The sequence below is a fragment of the Populus trichocarpa genome, chromosome 10, assembly GCF_000002775.5.
Source record: "Populus trichocarpa isolate Nisqually-1 chromosome 10, P.trichocarpa_v4.1, whole genome shotgun sequence".
Lineage (NCBI taxonomy): Eukaryota > Viridiplantae > Streptophyta > Magnoliopsida > Malpighiales > Salicaceae > Populus > Populus trichocarpa.
The window spans coordinates 16730488-16751967 of record NC_037294.2 but is presented as its reverse complement, the minus strand read 5'-3'; the positions used below and the strand labels follow the sequence as shown (position 1 = coordinate 16751967).

Sequence of the window (21480 nt, the reverse complement as noted above, 5' to 3'; positions counted from 1 at the left end):
TTGTGGATTATTTATGTCAACTGAAACGACGTGGTGACATTTGTTAGTAGTTTTGACAAGTTGCCAGCACGATAGAATCTCAATTTGTCCGTGGGGAAGCAGGACGTTGTTTTCTTTTGTGGTTTCCATACATGGATGGCTCTCAACGATCCTTCTTCCACCAAATGCACGAACGCAAAAACGCTAATAATGGTCAGTGCAAAACCTCAAACTCATTGAATTGCGTAATATAGAGGCAATTGGATTTCGAAAATTACATCCATAGCAAGAGATTTTTCTATTGTGACTACAAAGCACGTGCTATGCTTAATGTGCTAAAAAATTACTAAAAAACGAACAATAACCATTGATGAAGTTGATAATATTCCATATCCCCGGTTCAAAATTCCTCTACCCTGATAGCAGTCTGTGGCACATCATATGCAATTTTAGGCCTAGACTTCTTGACACCAGCTGTAAACCACACCTTATCAGACTTGAAGCCCTCCACTGCCACGCTTGTAACCTTAACCCATACTAGCACCTTTGTCTTCATCCCCTCTATAACCGTGAGCTTTCCCCTCACAAGTATTGCCTTTACTCGAGTTGCATACCTAATTACAGAAGAGTCATTGAAGCTGATCTCACATACAGAAGGCAAATACACAATCAGCTTGGCCTTTGTTTCATCGAATTCATAACAGGTTATATTCCGGGGGAAGAGACCTGGTGGCAAGTTGTATTCTCGGAGGAGATCAGGCAAGCTTTTTAGTGGTTTTCCTACAGAAAGAAGCAGCATACATGTAAGCATCTGGTATAACGGACATGGCTTCGAAAATGAAAGAATCTTTCAAAAAATGTTGTCCTTGTTAACAGACCCAAATTAATCAATCTCAAGTAAATTGAACAAATGAAGCCCTGAATTACTTTTAAATAGTTTCCGGAGCCCAATTCTAGGATCAAAATGGAAATATCCATAGGAATAACACATTAAAGATGAGAAAGAGGTGGTAAAACATTCACTAAAGTGTGTGATGTGTAGAGCAATTCAGTACAAAAGCAACGGGTCAAAAGAATTCGAACAGGGAAAACAGTATGGGCATCAGAATGAGGAAAATGTATCATTGTTGACCCAATCTCTTGGTTATTTATAGAACTTTCTTTGAAAAAGCAAAACAACAATCACCAAATTGAGCCAGTGGCATACAAATGATGAAAGATTCCGCCTTCAGAACATTATTACAGAGTTCCAATCTACATATGACAGCATGTTATCATCTCAATTGCATCGCAACAGTAGTGCAGATAAATGAATGCAATACCTTGTATGTAATGAAATCAGGGATGAGGAAGAAAACGAATATCAAAGACGAAAGAAAAATCCAGTGGCATGTTAAATATCATTGTTGCACAAATACAGACATGGTGCATGATCAATCATTTCCTTAGATAATCAAAGTAGATAACACATAATCCCTACCTTTCAGCTTGTTAAAAACCCATTTTGCCTTCTCTTCAACAGTAGTTGAGAAAGTCTGCAACCACAAGCAAGAGTGAATTTACTCTACGTACAAAACATATTTCACAGCAAAGCAAAATTACCCTATATGTAAAAGAAACTTCAATTGACAAGACAAGAGTTATATGTGAAATCCTAAAATTCTTTTCTAACAGGTAAGTTTCAACTTCCATTGATTCAAACACAATAATTTCAAACAAGAAACTCAAACTGTGTCTCCTTCAATTCATATCTTCTCCTTTTCTTTTCTTCAAGTAAATCCCAGAAAAAAGAAGCTTAAAACGTAACATTTTAAGTTTTTGAAACCCTTGGATCCAATACAAAGTAAAAAAAAAATATATGATTTCCATTCACACACAATGTTCCCACCACGGCACAATTGAAAAACCCATCTCCGAATGGGCATCCTCCGAATGGACTCCTATTTCCATGAAAATCAACAGATCCATTTAAAATTAGCACAAATCAAAAAATGGGCATCCTCCGATCAACCCACATTACACCAAAATCACCCAAAACAGAAGGCATACAGAATAAGGGTATGGACAAGGCAAGACAAGACAGAAAGAGACAAAAACCATCATTAAACAAACATAAAGTAAAAGAAGAAGAAGAAGAATAGACTACAGAGTACAGCCATAATTACATTGAGGTCTTCAGTAATGTTAGAGAACTCTTCTTTTGCTTTCTTTGAGATCCATAAGCTCCCAACTTTCAAGCTATTCACTTTTGTTAATGCTCTCTCCATTGCCCTTCTCTCTCGAGTACTAAGTTGAAGAATTCTCTTTTCGTATCCTCTCTATTACTCAGCACTCACTCTCCCTGTTGTTGAGACTTGATAATTGTGTGTGAGAGAGAGAGAGGTGTGAAAAACTGGAAATAGCAAAAAGGAAAGGAGAGGGATCTCTTTTCTGGCTAAAATCTGAAAACAAAGGGACAGACCAAAAAGAAAATAAAGGCAGCTTCACGCTTGAAAAAAAGCGGCGCCTCACAGTTCTCGAGGCACCGTGTTTTCAATTTTAATGAGGGTGTTTCTGTAAATTTGAGGAAAGGGGTGAGGTTCTGCTCTCCCTGTTTTTCTGTATTTTTTTTTTCTTTGCTTGCGCGTGCTTGTGTGTTTGCATGAATATGAACATATCAAATTAAATATATTTCAAGCTCCACAAGCTTTTCTTTCTATTTAAATTTTTCAAAGATAGATTTCCTAACGCTAAAACTCAGATGTAGATTTTTAAGTCATTTACAGGAGGCATCAAAACTTGTCAGTGTGTAATTTCGATTTCAATGGCAGAATTTGCCACCCAGTTTCGCATTGGATTACAAAGCGTACAGATCATAATTTACAACGACAGATACAGCATGCCAGAAAATACATAGAAGTTACAATCGAATCTTTCTTCCATGCAAAGTCAGGCAAAATGTTTGAAAGCAAAAGATCAGCCAATTTTGGGTGTGCTTCTAAAACAAGGCTGACAATAAAAGGAAGAATCACTGAATTTGCCATACAGAGTGTGGTAAAATGCAGATAACAAGGGCCCTAATACTATGAAGTATGAAGGTAACTGCCTACTAAACTGTTAGAAATGACGTAGATTGATACCCTGCAGCAAATACTGATGAAAAGTCTTCAAATTTTTATCTCTCATCGGCTGCTTCATGTCCACGCATCTGTTTATACCAGACAATTTAAAAAAGCAATGGAACATGGTGGGCCTAAACCCACGATTTTTCCAGCTCATAAGTCGACAGTGACAACTTTCTTTTCGGAAAAATCATTTCAATGAGAGATGATGCCATGCAGCTTACCTCTTGCGGGGTCACCAGGCAGACTACTTCATCTATCAGTGGCAGTGTCCTTATTGCTTAAGAGCTAGCTAAGAAAACTTGTAGCAACGAAAGATGGACAATAACATATAACAAAATATTAGAAATTTATAATCATCCAAAGCTGTCTGCAAATGAAGTCTTAAAAAGGAAGAAGCATACATGACCTGGCATTAGTCCAGCCTTCTCAACAAATATTAGGAAAGGCGGTGCAGATGGACTAATCTGCCCAAGGGTCGCCCATAAACTTCTTTAACTTGCCCTTTGGAGCAAAGGCACATCAATAATAGCAACATCCTTGATGTGCCAAAACATACTATTTGTCATCTTGATTCATAATTATACCAAGAATCATACCACCTTTTTTATATACATTTATGGTTCGGAATGAATGTTCTCAAGTTTGGTCTCTGATCTACGTGACATCTTTATTGAATTTTGAACTTTTATCAACAGAAAAGGTATTTGATTGTTTGTTTCTCTTCTCTTGGAATTTTGGCGTTATCTTCTATCTTTCCTTCCTTTGTTTTCTTTTTAGATTCAAATGGATTTCAAACATATTCATATCTGGTTCATAAGGTTTAAAATTCAAATTGATGCTACCACAAACAGAGAGTTTGATGGCGCTGGTATACAGATTTGATTACTGCTCGGAACATGACTGGAATCTCCTGTAAAATAAAAGTTTGAATGCTCAGATTTGATAATATTTCATGATTGAGAAACTGCAAAATTTATATATGTTATGATTCATGACCAAACCATGGGACATTATTCGGAACTTTAAAAGCAAACAAAATAAAGGATGGCATGTTTTTAGCACAATTATGAACCATGATCAGAAATGGTATGTTGTGGCTCACTAAAGTCATCATTATTATAGACGTGTCTTAGCTCCGAATGCCAAGAATGAAATGTGGACTTGAATGCTATTTAACTTCCCTTTCAGAAAGAAAGGGTATGGTGGATGTTGTATGCTTCTGTTTCTGCTTCTAAAACGTTGCTGCGATAATGAACTACGATCTGAGACCGCTACTTAAAAACATCAAATCGTGCAAACCCTAAGCAAATTACAGAAAATGTAAAAGAAAAAAAACAAAGAGAGAAAAAGAAAAATACGAGACTCACTCATACATATACATAGAAATCAACAAGATACACATTCCAAACTTCAAAGAAACCATGAAGCACCACCCTAATTAGATTACCCCCAGACAAAGCCCATGAATCAAAGAAACTAACATGCATTGAGAAGTGCAGAGAACAGAGTCTTGAAGAGGAAACAAAGAGTCACAGAAAGCACAAAAAGCCACGTTATTTGAACAAAATATCACAAAGGTTTGTAAGGAATAAACATCTTAACACATACAGAACTAAACCAAACACCAATATAAAGAATATCCATGCACAACATGCCACAAATCTTGCCCAGTTCATACATCAGCATCATTTGTACAATTAAATGTGTACAAAACACATCAGTAAAGAATTTAATTACTAAAGAAAAAGATGACAAAGAATAAAATATATTGACTGGTTGGCATAGCCTCGCTGAAACCTAGTCTTTAAAAATGCACATGATAGGTTAAGTAATAATAAAATGTTCAACTTTATAAACCAGCCAAGCTGCCTGAACCAGTGTTTGCTGTTTGTATACTAACTTTCTGAGTGTTTACAAGAAGCCTAATATGCTGAAGGAATGAATGTGTTTAGAATGCATTTTTATCTCCAAAATAACAAAAGGAAAAGGAAAAGGGAAACCATCGCCAAAATTCAAAGAGAAGAGAAACAAATAATCAATACAACTTTTTTATATCATGTTAAAAAAATAATCACAAGAGGTGTCATGAAAGAGTTTGATGGCCTTTACAGATTCCATAACCATTCATAACATTACTGGAATATCTTGTTATAGTAAAATTTGTATAGTCATGCTGGACAATCATTCTTGTTTGAACTTCAATTAGTTATTTCATTACCAGAAGTTCTATATATACCTTGACATTAAGAGGACATGCTAGAAATATCAATATCGTGAAACAACAAACACGCATGGCCTCGGATTAGTCAAGCCTTCTCAACAAGTATTCAACCTCAACTTCTTTTGTCAGAGGCATAATCCAATCCTCGTAAAGTTGGGCAACTAAATGTGGCTCTACTTTATATATGGGATCGGCTGCGTCTTCCTGCTGGGTGATTCTTCCCTCTTGGCCATATTTTCTTGTTTTCATTTCTACCCTCTTCTTAACAGCTGCTTCCACAGTTTCATACGTCAACAACTCCATGAGTCTAGCCCGATCCTACAATAACCACAACGCATAAGGACAGGATGATAACGTGAGAAGTTCATCTTTATATCGATGAATCACAGGGTGCATCCAGAGGATTAAATCAGGACACAAGTATATACGCAGCTTTACCTGCACTTTGATAGCAGCTTCGTATTCAGCAGTGGATTCCTGAAATTTAGCCTCGGCCACAAATTTTCCATAGTGAATTCTCCGTGACAGAGCCTGCATTAAGAGTCCAATATATAGTAGAAACAAATATGAGATTTCACACCTATACTATCTTGCAGAAACCACCCGGTTGTTATCTACTAGCAAATAGTTGGGTATAAATCCACATGGCACATAGCAGAAAAGCACCATTGCAAGCACTTGCATGTTGCTTGGCTCAGCCAGAGAAGTTTAGCAAATCATGGTCAAGGTTCGTTATAGCATGTCGTACCAATCCTCAGTTCAGAGGCAAGAATCCAGACTTGATGGATTCTACAAGGGATTTTGAATGCTTGGTCGCCAAAAAGAAAAGGGAAACCAAAACTTCCTGCTCTTTTGATGAATGATTTTTTCAATTCCTCCGTAAAAAAATAAAAGAAAAGAAACAATGCAGTTATCTCTCGAGCATTCATAAGGGTCTGCTTGGTACACTCGTGGCAGTGAAGGGGATCATTTACAGAGATCCAATGGATAGCATCTTAACACCATTGAATAGTATGATAGGACCATTCAATTAGGAGCTATCTGTAATGAAGTAAAAGTATCAGTCCCAATGGCACACCTGCAAGCAAACTGTGTCGCAAACAGCAGCAGATCCACAATTGTCATCATCTCCAGCTTTGGCCAATTTTGGAAGAAGATCCGTAAAATACATATTCCATACCTTTTTGTTGATATTAATTGAGTCAGCACAAGGATGCAAAACCTAATGTCACATCAGTAGGCATCACAAATCAGCCGACATAGAAGTAACTCAGCATCTTATTTTAGAAAGAAATTGCAACTCACTGAATTCAACTAGACAAAACTAGAAGCCACACAATTGTCACTTGAGATACAGTAGATTCTATTAAAGAAAGTTGTGAGGAAAGGATAAAATGTGCCGATCAAGCCTATCCCAGGGATAATCCAGGTTTACGCATAAAGCATCAACATTAAATTTAAAACGGTGCAAGTTAATCAGTCATGTCAGAATTTTGAAGCTAAAATTCTCATATCAGCTGGCATATCCTAGGTTCAAGATGAAGCATTATAATACATTACCGTGTAAGGTAACCTGTTAAGAAAGTGCATATATTATTACAACACTAAATTAATAATTGGATAATTTCAATACTATGCAGAAAACAGTTTCAGAGCAAAATTTTACCTTTGGCAGCCAAATTAATCTGTACTTCTCATTTCTTTTGAAATGCCTAATGGGTTTTAACTTGTAAGTTTTACAACTGATCCTAATTCCACTTGGAAATGATGGTGAAATCAGCAGGGGGGCCAAATTGATGGAATTTGTGCCAAACAACAACTTGCATCCTACAAATTTGAATCCCTAAGTGCCAGTGATGACAAATATAGCTAAAGATATTGGTTCTAAGGCTACGTTGAGCTGTTCAATAAATTAGCAGACAGATGGTAAAATTTATCACAATAGACTGAATAAAAGGTTATTCAATCTCACAGGTCATTAGTAAGCATAAGCACATAAATCTATTAACTCTGAAGTTGTAAAACCTCACCATCAATCATAAATCAGGCTTATAAGACCTAACCCGGAGGTCAACCTGGCCTGAGATTTGGATCGCGGGTCGGGGATTGACAAACCTTTAGCTATTTTTTTTTTTCTGAAAAAGAGCTGGGAACAATGTTATTTTGGTAAAAACAGGTAATTTTTCACGGAACTAGCCCCGACCAGGCCTCAAATTGACAATTCACTAGTTAACCCGCTAGGACACGTCTTATAACTAAGGTTACAACCTCACAACAAGGATCAGTGCAAATAATTTAAGCAACAGAATATTTCTCACCTTTGGATACTGCGACGGAAGCAGCATTGAGTGAGGTAAATTTTCTGGGAAGAACGGGTGCTCATCCGGACTTCTATACCGCCCCGCCTAGTGTAAAAGGAGAGACATATAAAATCTGAGGATTCATGATTGTTATAGTATTTTCTCTTATAATATACCTGAGCATGGAGCCTTTCGGTTTCTTTTACAATGAACTTGACCAAAGACCCATGGAAACTTCCGATACATAGAGCACCATCGTTATAAGTGTTTGCATTGTAAGCATACTGCGCTCTGAGCAAAAGGTTGAAAATTATACTGTCTTCTTGCAAAATTAAAGACTTCCTTATCGCATCCAGAGTCAAGGTCTGGCTGCTGTCCACCCTTTCTTTAGCATATCTACATGGCAAGGAAATAGTGACAACAGTTTAAAATCACATATGCAAGAACTGGAGCGTTCTTGGTTTTCTAACAAATTAATCATGTTGAACTCAATTTTATGTGATTTCTCTGCAACTAATCAATTATTTAGTAAAATCCCACAATACTTGAGCATCCAAGGAAGTCAAGAAATAGCAAACTAGCATAATCACAAAGACTATCCCAATGAGTATCAGCGGTCCCATGCATCTCTTCACATGTTAGGCCATCACATATCATTGCTTTGCTACAATGTCCGTTGTCCACAATAAGGATACGCTCAAGCAGTCCGCAAACAGATTTTTTAAGGCACGACAAAGCTTTTTCTTGAGACGCTCATAACTCTTTGAAGCTAATTAAGTCATGAATAGATTGTAACCTCTAGAAGATCCTTCTCCAAGTAGTTAACTTAAAAGTAAAAGCAATGTGAAACAGTGCTTTGATTTTGAACAGGCATCATTTTTTACTGCTGTAAGAACAGATAGGCAATGTATTACCAGCATCCATAACAAGTAATCTACAACGTTAAATATGTGTACATGAAGCATTTATATTTTGCTGGTTACCTTGTGCGAAAAGATGAAGAGGCATAAAGAGGATGATGCCCATTAGCTCCAGATTTTGACTGGAGAAATTTGAGGGTGTTTGGTTGATGATGGGCGAGATACGAATGAGGTGGTAGAGAACTTGGGGTCTTGAGGCTTGAAATAGAAGCAAAAGCAACATTTAGTAGCTTGCACTCCATTGAAGACGAATGAGGAGAGAGCAATTAACGATTAGCAAGAAGTTTGAGAGTGCTAACTCAATGTTCAAGAGTTTCTCACCTTAAAGGAGAATAGACAACAAATAAATACCGAAAAAACAGACAAGAAAGGGAGAAATGTAATTGCGAAAAGCAAAAGAGAAACAAGTTGTTTGCGTTACACAAAAGGAAGCTTCGCAAGGAAAGGGAAATGAAAAGGCATCTTGAAAATGTAAACAGGAGGTTTTAACACATAAAAACGCGTAATTTTTTGGCCTTTTAGTGCATTCTGTTTCAATAAAAACACACCACCGTGAACCTGAAGAGATGGTTCCTGGCAGCTTTTTGCTAGGCACAATTTCGTTGTTTTGAAGCAAAAGATACTCGAAATTCTTAATATTATATTGAAAAATCAAATTCAAAACCAAGTTTTTCTGCAATTTTCACCGTGTTTTTTTTCATTTATTCTTAATATTATTAAGAAAAAAACTCATGTTTAATCTTCAAATAAGTTTCTTATTGTATTTTTTTAAAAAAAATTGTTAGCTCTATACATAATGTTATCTTTAATCACGTCTGGATGTTAATTTTTTATTTTTTAACATTGCTCGGATATTTTAAAAATATTTTAAGAATAGAAGTTCTTCACAAAATCTTCATATAATCATTTAAATTTGCAACTAGAAATATCATATGCTTTATAACGTGTCTTCTATATATAAGAATTATAAAAAGCATATACAATAAAATTATTCATAAAAGTCTAATAAATCATCAATATGCCAATCCTATTCGATCATAAACTTAATATTTTTCATTAATAAACCATCTGTCAAGCAACCACAGCTCTAAATCCTGTCATACTATATATAATGTCCGTTGTCAATCATACAGAAAACACTCAATAATCTTCATTGTATGCAATAGATGTGATATATATATATATATATATATATAATCAATACATTACATTTATACAGAATGATCCACCAACTCAACAAGAAGAAGACATAAGAATATAATACATTAACATCTATATCCATATCAGGTGCTGTCGTGGTTGTAAAAGGGAGTAAAATGTACAGCTTTAGAACAGTGCCTGCTTCTTTCTTCTTCTTCTTTTTAATTATTTGTAGTTGTTTAACACTAATGTGTGCTTTTCGTTGCTGGTTGACTCGCTAACTAAAGGAGAAAATAATAGTTTATCTGGATCAGTACTTTTGTCCAACGGAAAGGTTGCGTAAATGGATTAACGTGCCAAGGTGTCCATAAACTTCCTTTTTCTTTCCATTTCGAATCTCTCTCTTTTTTCTTTTTTTCTTGTACAGAAAAGAAAAACGAGGGCCCTATTAACTCAAATTCGTACGATTCATTTATGACCGAAGCTTACGTGAAAGATGAAAAGGAGGAGACTTGAAGAAAGAGGGACCTGATTGCTCAAGAGTTCGATCGGAGACATTAGAGGGTTATTTGGTGATGATTGACACAAAAAAAAAAATCTTCGAAACCCAGTTCATATTTGGTTTGATATCACTAAATGAAAAGGGGGTTTTGGAGATATTTCAGATTGGGAGCTAAAATGGGAGCAAATGCATATCTTAATTTATTTATTTTTCCAATTCATAATAAATTCTTTTAATTACAAAGGATGGATTAGTGAAATCCAATCTCAAGTTTTTGTGATGTAAGAAATTGTCGAACTTGCAATCTTTTCTTCAGAAGAAAAATGTGGTACGTAGTTGTGTTTTCACATATTGAATTCATAGTTTAATTAGTCCAACAAAATATAATGTCTTATTTATGGGATTTAAGAATAGACGAGGATTTAATTAATTATTTATCGCAATAACCTTTGGTGATTTAATTACTTATCAATGGGCTAAACCTCCAAGATTTGTACTTCTATTATTATGATCAGTGGGATAAACGTACAAAGGTTTTACTTTTGTTATTAGATTAGAACTCATTAATCGTAGTTTAGATTTTTTTTTATCTTAAAAGGAGATTTACTTGCTTCTTTGACTTTTTATATTTGAATTTTGAGATAGTATTTCTTAAATGCACCAAATTAATTTGGAATTTATCTTTAAATCTAAATTTGAGATTAAAAAAAAATAGTTTTAATTTATACATAAACGACATAATTCAATAACGACCAATGCTTACCGCTGCACTAATTTTGGAAATATATAAAAGGAAAGAATTTGGTGCACAACATATATCAGAAGATATATATATATATATATATATATATATATATAAAAGCTTTTATTCTAGAAGCCTCGGTGCTCAGCATACATATCCAGAATATGGTCACTAGCTAGCCCCCTCCTTTTCCATGAACTCTTTGGCCTTCTTATATGCTTCCTTCAGATATTCCCTAAACCGAATCAAATCTATTTTTACATTTTGTTCCTTCAAATATATGTCCATTGTTGCACTCGACCAATTTTGACCTCGGAAAGTCGCCGGGTCCTTTATCAGTAAGCTATTCTTACCGTACTTGTCTATCAAACTACTCTCCTCCGCTCCAATCCGGTACTCCAAGTACTCTAATCCCATAGCCCTGGCTGAATTTGCGAAGCACACCTCTGCCAGCCAATCAGCTCCTATCGGCACCACTTGCATGAATACCACGCCCGGCCGAAGAAACAATGAATGCGTAAGTCCGGCACCGTGTACCCCAACCATTGCATGACTTGAGTTTATCAGTGCATAAGCTTGTTGCAACGGGGTTTGAGGTATAGGCTCAAAGATAATCACATCAAAACCAATTTCTTCTGCTAAATGTTTCACTTCGTTTTGGTTTGAAATCACACGCCCAACACCTCCGTTTCGAGTCGCCAGCACCAGTCGTGCCCTCGGTTTTGGTGGATTGGACTTCCAGGGATGATTTTGGCCATGGTTATAGGCTTTATCTAAGAAGGCATGAAAATGGGTTAACGCTTGTGAATTTGGCATTAATTTAGGGTCTATGGTCATAAATCCATGTGATATGAGGCCTAAAGTGGCAGAAGGGAAACAATGGGTGGAGGTCTCGTTTTCAGGAATTATAACAGGGTGCTTGCTATAGGTGTGTAGCAAATCTCCATACTTGCTAATCCACCAATTCTGAGCTTGTGATATCACGAGGATGAAATCTTGATTGTCGGGGAAAACCGAATTAACAGTGATGAAGAGGGGGATGAACCCATCGTTGAAATCATGAAAGAAGTTTCCAGTGTAACCCGCCGCACTGAATACGATTGCCGGAAGCTTGTGCTGTGCTTGACATAATGGGCTTTTTGAGTTTGAAATTAGAGTGAACTCTTGTATTCCCGCCATTATCGGCTTTTCCCACTTCCTTGGGTAAGGCCTAATCTTCTCCACGGTTGTTGAGTTTGTGGGGACCGAAAGGTAGAGTGTGGAGTTTACAGGGTCCAGAACAGTTGGGCCGTTGATTGTGCAAAGATCGTAGAATCGGTGAGATCGGTCGCAGTTGATTTGATTAGGTCGAGGAAGCGGTGATTGCGGAGACGGCGGTGTTGGGTCTTTCTGGAAAACATTATTCCGGTTGAAGACTTCAATTCCTGCAAGCACAACTCAAGAAATTACAGGGATGTCCCAAACAATGCGTGGATTGACCTGCACTAGTTTGCCCAAATTAAACAACATGAAAATTAAGAATTTATCTAATACTATTTATAAAATTATTTATTGAGATGGTTGACTGTACAAGTATTACAGATTTATTAAAATTTACTTTTCATACAGATTAGCATAAATTTAAACACCGATCACTATAATTAGAGAGCACATACCCTTGGCCATCTCGCCAATATTTTCTCATACATATTCAGTTCAGAATTTCGCTGGTTGTCCATAACCTTTTTAAGTGGTGATGAGTTTAAAGATTTAAATTAGTTTTTTTTTTAAAAAAAAAAAATAAAATAACTAGAGGTTTTACCATCTTGTTATTATCTTAGAAGAGCATTGTGGATTGATATAGTGCATTCATGAGATGTAGAATGTTTGGTATAGTCTTTGAATTTCTTTTTCTTTATATCTTTAGTTCTTGTAGTTTTTAATTTTTATATTTTGATCCTAAAACTTTATTTTTCTTGTATTTCAATCCATGCGTGTCAAGAGATGAGAAAGAAAAATTTCAATTAATCACGTTCTGACAATAAAAAAAAATCAATCTTAGTATTAATTGATTCATCTTGAATATGAAAATTCAGTAGGAGTGGGTTAGGCTCTTAATTATGTCGAAAAAGCAAATTAAAATTTATAAAAGTTTATTTGGAATTAGTTTGATTTTGAATTTTGAGATTGATTTAAATATATTTTAAAATTATAAATGGGGTTTTCATCAATTAAAAGTTGTTGAAATTTATTATAATGGGTGACATGTTGTTTTTCTACGTGGACAGTCAACATGTCGTCTGTTGAAGCCCAAATTAACACTTAATGTTTTTATTGTGTCAAAAAGCTTTCTGAGAATATTCATAAAAAAAAAAGTATTCGCCTGATAAAATTTGTCTCGATAGTTTCTTGAAGTGGAAAAAAGCTTTCATTTCAAAGATGCGTTGATCTCTATTATGTTATGAAAATAATTTGATTTCCATGTATTGTGATGAACTTTCTATATGCATTAAGGAAATTGGTGTACACGCATGCAATATTCTTTTTAATACAAAATTTAATAATTAAATAATATTATTCATTGATTAAAATAAAAAATTGGCAACATAATACGAACAACTAAACTAGTTTATTTCTAAGTGACAATGTATGAAAATAAATTAAAGTTGTGGATTTTCTAGTTAAAGTTTGTGTCATCTTTATTTTCATGTAATCTAATGTAAAAATTAGATCTGATCACTAGATTGATTGGTCAATTTGTAGGTCATCAAAGCTGGTATGGGTCAATTATTTTTTATTAAAACAATATTATTTTATATTTTAAAATTTCTTATATTGATATGGTCGAGTTTAGATTAAATTTAGTCTACAAATAATCATGTTAACATAAATCAATTATTTTTTACTAAAACACTATTATTTTATTTTTAAAAACTTATTGTTGTTGATTTGGTTGGATTTGGACTGGATTTGATCAGGTCAATTATTTCATGATTTCACCTACCAAATCAATTAGATTTGGCTATGTTAATATTTTTTTTTTGTTTAAATTAAAACTCGATCCAAGTTAGACTCAAATTTATTAATTTTCTGAGTCAAGTTACTAAATCATGTCAAATTTAATAGCTACGGTATTTGACAAGCTTATTATCAAACAATTATCACATAACTTAATTATTTGTATTTTTTTTTATTTTTTGAAATGAAAGATATCTCCAACTTATGCAGCAATCCAGATGACCTTTTTTTATGATCTAAGAGTGTACTTTGTACATCAGTTTGATACATCCAGAGAGCTTTAAAAATTATTCTAGTAATAGTCTCAAGATTTCAAATTAAAAATCCAGGATGAGAGTAAGCCTTCTTAACCACAGAAACATAACAACTATTAAAAATATTCTAAGTTGTACTCGATGCATACCTGGAATATCCTTGGACAAATAAGGCACATTTGATCTTGAGTGAATGGTATGTAATATAAAGAAGTACAAGAAGAATGCGAGGCACAGTACTGCTGCAATCTTTGAATTTCTTTTATCCATGATCTACAGTGAGGCTCCACGGAATATTAATATGTTTATGAGTGCAAGGAGCTTGTTGGCTACAAGCTTGTGCTCAGGACAGCATGTTTGGCCTTAAGAAATCAAAATCTGCCCTCTCGCCATTTCCTGTCTTGAGGGGAAAAGAAAAAAATATGGATCGAGAATTTTGAAAATGCTTCATTTCTCGCATGCTGCCTGGACCATTTTCTAAACCACTCCTCTATCAACTGCTATGTGGTCTAAGCATATACAAGTAATGGAGATGAGATCAGACAGACTAATAAGTACCTGACTTGAGATTTTGCTGCTAACGCAACCCTTTGGATTTCTTGATTGAAACAGTCTACTGTAGTGACTGGAGGAAGAATCTTGTTGATGAAAGGAGGTGGTCAGTTCTGAAGGCTGATAATAGGATTGGTGGTCTGACCAAGATGGAGAATAACTCGAATCCATGCATGAAAGGAAAATTTGAGGGTGGGATTTGACAGAATAGGACAGTCAATCATAAGGATGAGATTGTGCACTAAATTCACCTACCGAGTAATGTGTTTCACTTGAAAACGGCACCTCGCCTGTCTTAATTATATCTGAAGAAGGGAACAAATTTAATGTTGGAACACAGGAACAGCGTAAACATGAGTACATGCAATGTCACAGATGAATTGGCTCCAACCAAGCATAGGAGCGTGCCACGTTGGTGGGTTTGAAGGTCCTCTTCATTCTTATCTGGTACTCCACCTAAAATTAGTGGCTTAATAAATGGGTTTGAAATGGGGAAAAAAATTGTGTAAAATGGAAAAAAAAACATAGCTAGTAAACACTCAAACAATTGTGTATTTGATGACTTTCTTCTTTCAGTAATTTCAAATATTAACAACTTTAATTTGCTCTATTACTATATAATGAGAATGGTTTTCTTTATTACCTTATTCAAAGTTTTATAGCCTCCGATTAGGAAAAAAACGAAAAGAAGATTATATTTCTAAGCATAGGAAAATTGATGGCTGATGAATTGTTTCGGAGGTCATACTCTAATAAAATGAAGAGACCTACCGTCCTCCGCAGGGAAACACTGGGCCTTGAGGATTCTATCAGGCCTTCAGCTCTGTTGGCTATTTTATATGGTTCGAAGAAAGAGTGAGAAGAGTGTTAATGGCGATCGTAAATGCACCGGGCTAACAAGAACTAACAGAGAGCGCCATTCTACTTCCGTCGTCCTAGAATTACTGGCTTGTGAAGTCCAGTATTTAAATCCAACTCTTCTTAGAAGATCGCGGGCTAAGACTGGCCTACTGGACCATGGACCTTGACAGTCTGGCCCGTAAACAAACATCGTTCTTTCCTTGTTTCTCTTAGTTTACTTAATTATTAGAAGAGGCTCTACCAAACGACAAACGGGGGATGCTGAAAGGGATTCTTTAACCAAGTCAAGAAAGGAAACTTCTCTCAGTTTTGTTCTGAGTGGACCGAGCTGCAAGTGGCTTTTTCTTAGCAATCATTGAGTTTATTCCATGGCTAGAGAGGAACTGTCTCGATCGCAACGGGTAAGTATCACCAAACTAGCTACAAATCATACATGAGGGTTGGCTCCAACCCACAGATATTAGTAAAGGTGATCAATGCTAATTAAGCTATATATGTTCAGGAGTGAATACTGGTATAGGTTAATTAGAGACAAAATTCGGTGTCGCCAGCTAACAGGGGAGAGGGGAAGGTATGAAGATCGATCTTTTAAAGAATTGTGGAATAGATAATTGTATATACAATGTTAATGACAACATCAACATTCATTTGACGAAGAAACTTATCTGTATCAACATGCCTGCGATAGTTGATGCTGCTAGATAGCTAGCCTTCCTTGTCCATGAATCTTTTGGCTTTCACAAAAACCTCCTTTAAGTATTTCCGAAACCTAACCATGTCAAGCTTCACATTTTGGGTCTTCATATACACCTTTGCTTTTGGCCAATCTCCGTTAACAAAAGCTTGAGGGTTCTTTAGCACCAAATCGTTAGCCCCGTACTTTTCTGCCAGGCTACTTTCATTGACTTCAATCTTATATTTCATGTACTCTAATCCCAAAACTCTAGCCGGCTTCTCATAAAATGTCTTAGCAAGCCAATCTGTTCCGATTGGCACTATTTCACCTAGCACCATTCCTACTCTGAGAAACAACAAATGTGTCATTGCAGCACCGTGTACTGCTAGCATTGCATGGCTTCCATGGAGTAGCCTGTATGTGTCACCCACTGTACCATTTCGTTTCGGCTCGAACACAATTGCTTTAAATCCGACCTCTTCGATTGCCTTGAGAGCTTCTTTTAAATTCAGGATCTCACGACCAACACCATTTTTTCTATTCACCAAAACAAGTTGTGGCCTAGCACCCTTCGATTTAAGCGTTGAAACATGTTTACCTCGTGGACTGTATGTACTTTCTAGGAGTGCATGGAAATCAAGGAGTGTTTTATGCTGGGTTAGCGTGGGATCCACAGCCAAGGGACCGTGCGTCATTAGCCCTACGATTGCTGATGGGAAGCAATGTGTCCTGGTCTGATTGTCCATGTTGATGATGGGGTGCTTGGTGAATCGATGCAGGAGATCAGCATATTTCTGGGCCCACCAGTCACTCCAATTGGTGACCGTTAGGATGACATCTCGATTTAGAGAGAGAGAGTTGATGGTGATGTAGAGAGCAAGGAGCCCATCATTGAACTGATGGTAGAAGTTTCCTGTGTACCCGCCCGTGCTGAATACTATGGCTGGACTAGAATGTGTGATTCCACAGGAGGATCTTGGTGGAGCTGAGGTGAGTGTTAGTTCGTTGACTTTAGACCTGGCCCTTTCATCCGTCTTCCGAGGGTAAGGACGAAATTTTACTGCGAAGTCTGGTGATGTCGAGATAGTGGGGCCCGTTGTGAAGAATGTTGAAGTGGATGGATCCAAAAGCGTAGGACCGTTGATAAACCACAAATCATAGTCATTGTGAGAGCAATCGCATGTGATTGGTCTCTTGACCTCTGAGAGTGAATGGGGAGGTGACCGTGTTGGCCTGTCTTCTCGTGTCCTATTCACATTACCTGTAAAACAGATACACAATGCTGACTGTTGACAATCATTTGTGCTAATTAGTATTCTATTTCTTACTCGCATTTTCTTTCTATCTACTATATTAATTAATTACAAAACCTATTTGATCCCATTTAGATATTTCGAATGATGCGTGAATTAACCCCAAGTTCTCGATGGAAGGGAAGTTAACTAGTTGTTTTGGCACTGTGTTTTAAAAGGCGTTTTATGAAAATTTTATTCTTTTTATTTAAAATAATTTTTTTATATTTTTTTAAAACAAAAAAAAAATTAAAAACAGTAATCAATTCTTGTACATGTTTGGATCTCGGATTATGCGGTTTGAGTTCATATATTTATGTTGGGAAAGCATAATAAATGGAATCTAAAAAAAATCAATTCTTTCACGTTGTTTTGGTTTCTCGGAAATCAAAACAGGCTGGTATAAATGAACAATATATTATTTAAAGCGAACTAAGACCAATTTATCGCGTTGAATACACCAAATCAAACAAGTTTGGTTTTGAAATTCAATTTAGACCAATTAAGTTTTACTGATTCTAACACATACCTGAATGGGTGGATGAACTTGCTGGCTTTTCTTCCCGTTTCTCATTTACAATTAGTCCTGTAAAACAAATACAATATACTTTTTATATATTGGCAACAATTTGTACCGCTATTCTAATTTGACTCACTCGTACTTGCATCTCCTATGTTCAACTATAACAACCATCTGATCTCACTAATTACTTGTTAAATTATTAGAAAATGATAGATGAATTACACTCTTTATGAGTTTACTCACGTTAATTATTTTGAATTGATTTTTTTTAAGAGGTGAGGCTATATGAAATTGAATCAGCTGAAAACCCATTTGGATCACAAGTTATATATTCAGTTTTTGATCTATTCCTTTATCAGAGATGACTCGCGTTAGCAGTTGTTTCAGCCTGGTAATTATGTTTTAATTTGTTCAGGGGACTGAAATACCAACGAATTAATTACAACTATATATGTGAAATCTTCGCAAGTAATACAAAGCTATATATACAAGATCAAAAAATGAAATAACTGCATTGACACACATCCATATATATGAAATTAAAACTAGACAAGAATATTCAAAAACAAGAAAATCGTTCCAAACTAGCTAGGTGACGAAGTATTGCAGGAGGTCAACTCTATTTAACCTGCAGGTATATAACCTGGCCAGCGTGATACTTGATTCTGAGTTTGTAATTGAGAAGAAAAATCATAACACGCACGACTTAATTAGTCATGAACAACTAGCGTTTCTTATTAACTGAAGGATCGAGGAACTCATACCTGGTCTACTCTTGGGTATTGAAGAAGCCTCGGATACATTTGATCTTGAGAGCAATGAGAGGTTTATCTGGGAAGTGAAGAATAATACCATCAACACGAGGAACACAATTGTAGTTTTAGAAATTCCCTTCTTCAACATGGTTTTGTTGCATAGGTGAAGCCTGCCTGTAAGAAGATTGTAGTTTAATGCGAGCGAGATAGAGACTTTGTCAAGAAGCTATGATCAGTTGTTAAGGCTGCCTTAATATTAACATGCTGTATGGTCTGATCAAAATGGAGGTCATGAGAAGACGTGGAAAGAATTTGGGTGCGAATAATATGAAATTAGTAATATGACAGCGAGGTATGCCCATTAAGTCATGCAGGAAACTACCCACCAGATCAATTTTTTATTGGTTTGTCATCGATGTCAAATGTTGATTGTATGTATAATGCATCACGGATCTATTTATATATTGATCTTGAAAGCGACCCCTCAATGTCTCAAGTTGAATTATTCATGAAGGGAATAAAGAAACAAATAGATGCGAGATAAGGGAAAAAGAAAACAAATTAATAACAGTGGAATGTAGACAGCTACGTCACAAAATGAGTAAGTATATGTAGCAAAAATAATGCCATGAAATTCCTCGATCGGACTTATCCTCTTCTCGTCTAAGGCAAGACATGAGTGGGCTTTGCATATAGGAGGTCTGTAATCCGAGAAGACTGAGGTCATATTCTAATAATAATCATAGGTGTAAGAAGTTGAATCACTGTTCTATTTGGTTGAAATGGATAATACCAAGAATTAGAAGGGAGATGTAGAGAAGATAGTCCTGGTTGTCTTCGTGATTAAAAGGCTGGTTTGAGTTGTGTAGATTGGAGGCAAATCTCATATTTGATTGAATGCAGGTCACTAATTAATAGTACTATGCCAGTTAAAGTTGTTTCCTAGCAACCGAGCAGATGATTATCATATGACTTGGCCATGCATCCATGTCATCAAGTCTAATAAAGCTGTGAAGTTTCATGCCCTGATATACCTGGGCAGTAAATGTATTTCTTTAATCTAAATAGGAAGGCAATGTGAGGATTATTCACTGAGTAAAGGGAAAAAATAGATCCTTTATAGAAAATCAATTCTGTAAGATGTTTATCAGGTTTGGCTGGTATCTGGGTGGGCTGTGATCTGGGCTGCTTCAGGTTGGAATCACCATCTGGAAGGTTATATTGGTTAATTCCCATCCAACCCACACCCCGGACCTCTTCTTGTATGAGAACAAAGTGAATGGTTGATTTTTTTATCTATCTGTTAATAGAATGCTTAAACAGATGTTAGAGGATTTTTTCCAGAGAATTAGAACTTCCAGACATGAGTTCACTGCCACTATATCTATTTTTTGATGTAATAACACATGCATGTATGATGAAAGCAGAAGGTATCTCTGTCTATCGTCTTCGAGAGGAGATGAGCATGACAGGGAGAATGGACTATCTTCCCACGGTAATGAAACAGAACATTGAAACACTACTTTCTGGTTCCTTTGAACATGTTCAATGACACAGTTGAAAGTGCCCTGAAGCAAACCTCCATATGGAGGTCAAATCTTGTAATATATCCCAATTCCCATAGCAGTTGCTTTGATCAAGCTTGATCCTTGGAGATCTCGAATTGCCCTCTAATTGGCCGACTCTCTTTCTTGATAAGATAAATTCTGGCCAGTGACTCTACGTTTATGAAGATGTGGGCCTGAGCATGCCTACGCTAACTTTTGTGTTGTTTTGACCTCAATCATGTATTTTATGTAGTTTGGAAAACTTTTTAAAAATCCCTCCTTGTTTGATGTTTGTGATACCAATTTACTATGAGCAAGTTATTCGATCTATGATTTCTCAGCTTTTTTAGAGACTCTGAATCATTTAAGATTTTTTTTTTAAATTTTGGAAATATAGTTGTGATTGTTTTTTAAAGTATTTTTTATTTATAAATATATTAAAATAATATTTTTTATTTTTAAAAAATTATTTTTAAAATTAATGCATCAAAATAATTTAAAAATATAAAAAAATATTAATTCAAAAAAATAAATAAAAAAATTTTAATCTTTTTAAAAATACTTTTAAAATGTAAAATCAAACTGGTTGATACAGTAATTGGATAACTAGGAAACTAAGTTGAGGTTTCGTCTTATTTTTTCCACATGAATGCAGCGCAAAAGCGACAAAGGCGTCTCTCTAAATATTATTAGTTTTATTGCCTAAGTTTGTCGTATTTAAAATGTCTAAAATACCCTCAATTTAATAGAACTTGTTATCTCACGAATATCATCATCTCTTTCGTCTTGCTCTTGAAAGGAAAAAAAAAAAAAGAGTGTATGCTTGATATGTATGGTAACTTGTGAGGACTTTTTTACACAAAAGCCCGTGTTTTTTTTTTTTTTCCTGAAGGTATATTTAAATCAATTTAAAATTAAGGTTTTTATTGAATGTGCTCTAATACGGTGCCTACTGCAACGAGAGGAATTTTTTCTTTTTCTTTTTTTAACTGTGGTTAGAGGCTGAGAGCTGTATCGTACTCCAAGGTGGGATAAGGGATCAGTCCTTGCTGTCAACCACTGAGATAATATTTATTTTTGTATTTTAAAAAAAATTGAAATTTTTTTACTTTCTA

General features: G+C 35.5%; 4 protein-coding genes across 5 annotated transcripts; all 4 read right to left on the bottom strand.

Annotated features, from left to right (window-relative positions):
- Window positions 1-212: 212 nt before the first annotated feature.
- On the bottom strand, window positions 213-3089 carry LOC7492904 (uncharacterized protein At5g01610). The gene is made up of 3 exons (XM_002314984.4): window positions 2145-3089; window positions 1460-1514; window positions 213-759 (listed from the first exon to the last, which is right to left on the bottom strand). The coding sequence occupies exons 1-3, from the start codon at window positions 2244-2246 to the stop codon at window positions 380-382; spliced, it is 537 nt and encodes a 178-aa protein (XP_002315020.1). The 5' UTR covers window positions 2247-3089; the 3' UTR covers window positions 213-379.
- Window positions 3090-5115: 2026 nt separating this feature from the next.
- LOC7492903 (chorismate mutase 1, chloroplastic) lies at window positions 5116-8977 on the bottom strand. Of its 2 annotated transcripts, XM_024610168.2 has the most exons (7): window positions 8588-8977; window positions 7781-8000; window positions 7623-7709; window positions 6485-6526; window positions 6383-6393; window positions 5743-5835; window positions 5116-5622 (listed from the first exon to the last, which is right to left on the bottom strand). In XM_024610168.2, the coding sequence occupies exons 1-7, from the start codon at window positions 8764-8766 to the stop codon at window positions 5595-5597; spliced, it is 660 nt and encodes a 219-aa protein (XP_024465936.2). In that variant the 5' UTR covers window positions 8767-8977; the 3' UTR covers window positions 5116-5594. The 2 variants fall into 2 exon arrangements, with proteins under 2 accessions (XP_024465936.2, XP_002315019.2); XM_002314983.4 differs by having other exon boundaries at window positions 6383-6526; window positions 8588-8971.
- Window positions 8978-11060: 2083 nt separating this feature from the next.
- Window positions 11061-12573, bottom strand: LOC7492902 (xylan glycosyltransferase MUCI21). Its single transcript, XM_052456489.1, has 2 exons — window positions 12564-12573; window positions 11061-12332 (listed from the first exon to the last, which is right to left on the bottom strand). Exons 1-2 carry the CDS (start codon window positions 12571-12573, stop codon window positions 11080-11082), a joined length of 1263 nt encoding a protein of 420 aa, XP_052312449.1. The 3' UTR covers window positions 11061-11079.
- A 3585-nt stretch (window positions 12574-16158) lies between these two features.
- LOC7481550 (xylan glycosyltransferase MUCI21) lies at window positions 16159-19149 on the bottom strand. Its single transcript, XM_002314981.4, has 3 exons — window positions 18828-19149; window positions 18070-18126; window positions 16159-17509 (listed from the first exon to the last, which is right to left on the bottom strand). The coding sequence occupies exons 1-3, from the start codon at window positions 18964-18966 to the stop codon at window positions 16278-16280; spliced, it is 1428 nt and encodes a 475-aa protein (XP_002315017.3). The 5' UTR covers window positions 18967-19149; the 3' UTR covers window positions 16159-16277.
- Between the last annotated feature and the right edge of the window lie 2331 nt (window positions 19150-21480).

What these genes read in the sequence shown, in the direction of transcription:
- LOC7492904 (XM_002314984.4), bottom strand. Translation starts at nt 2,246, where the DNA reads ATGGAGAGAGCATTAACAAAAGTGAATAGCTTGAAAGTTGGGAGCTTA. An exon ending in ACATTACTGAAGACCTCAAT is followed by an intron (nt 1,515 to 2,144) that starts GTAATTATGGCT and finishes TTGTGGTTGCAG; the next exon opens with ACTTTCTCAACTACTGTTGA. An exon ending in GGTTTTTAACAAGCTGAAAG is followed by an intron (nt 760 to 1,459) that starts GTAGGGATTATG and finishes TTCTTTCTGTAG; the next exon opens with GAAAACCACTAAAAAGCTTG.
- LOC7492903 (XM_002314983.4), bottom strand. Translation starts at nt 8,766, where the DNA reads ATGGAGTGCAAGCTACTAAATGTTGCTTTTGCTTCTATTTCAAGCCTC. An exon ending in CCGAAAGGCTCCATGCTCAG is followed by an intron (nt 7,710 to 7,780) that starts GTATATTATAAG and finishes CTTTTACACTAG; the next exon opens with GCGGGGCGGTATAGAAGTCC. An exon ending in TTCCGTCGCAGTATCCAAAG is followed by an intron (nt 6,527 to 7,622) that starts GTGAGAAATATT and finishes ATGTGACATTAG; the next exon opens with GTTTTGCATCCTTGTGCTGA.
- LOC7481550 (XM_002314981.4), bottom strand. Translation starts at nt 18,966, where the DNA reads ATGTTGAAGAAGGGAATTTCTAAAACTACAATTGTGTTCCTCGTGTTG. An exon ending in AATACCCAAGAGTAGACCAG is followed by an intron (nt 18,127 to 18,827) that starts GTATGAGTTCCT and finishes TTTGTTTTACAG; the next exon opens with GACTAATTGTAAATGAGAAA. An exon ending in AAGTTCATCCACCCATTCAG is followed by an intron (nt 17,510 to 18,069) that starts GTATGTGTTAGA and finishes TCTGTTTTACAG; the next exon opens with GTAATGTGAATAGGACACGA.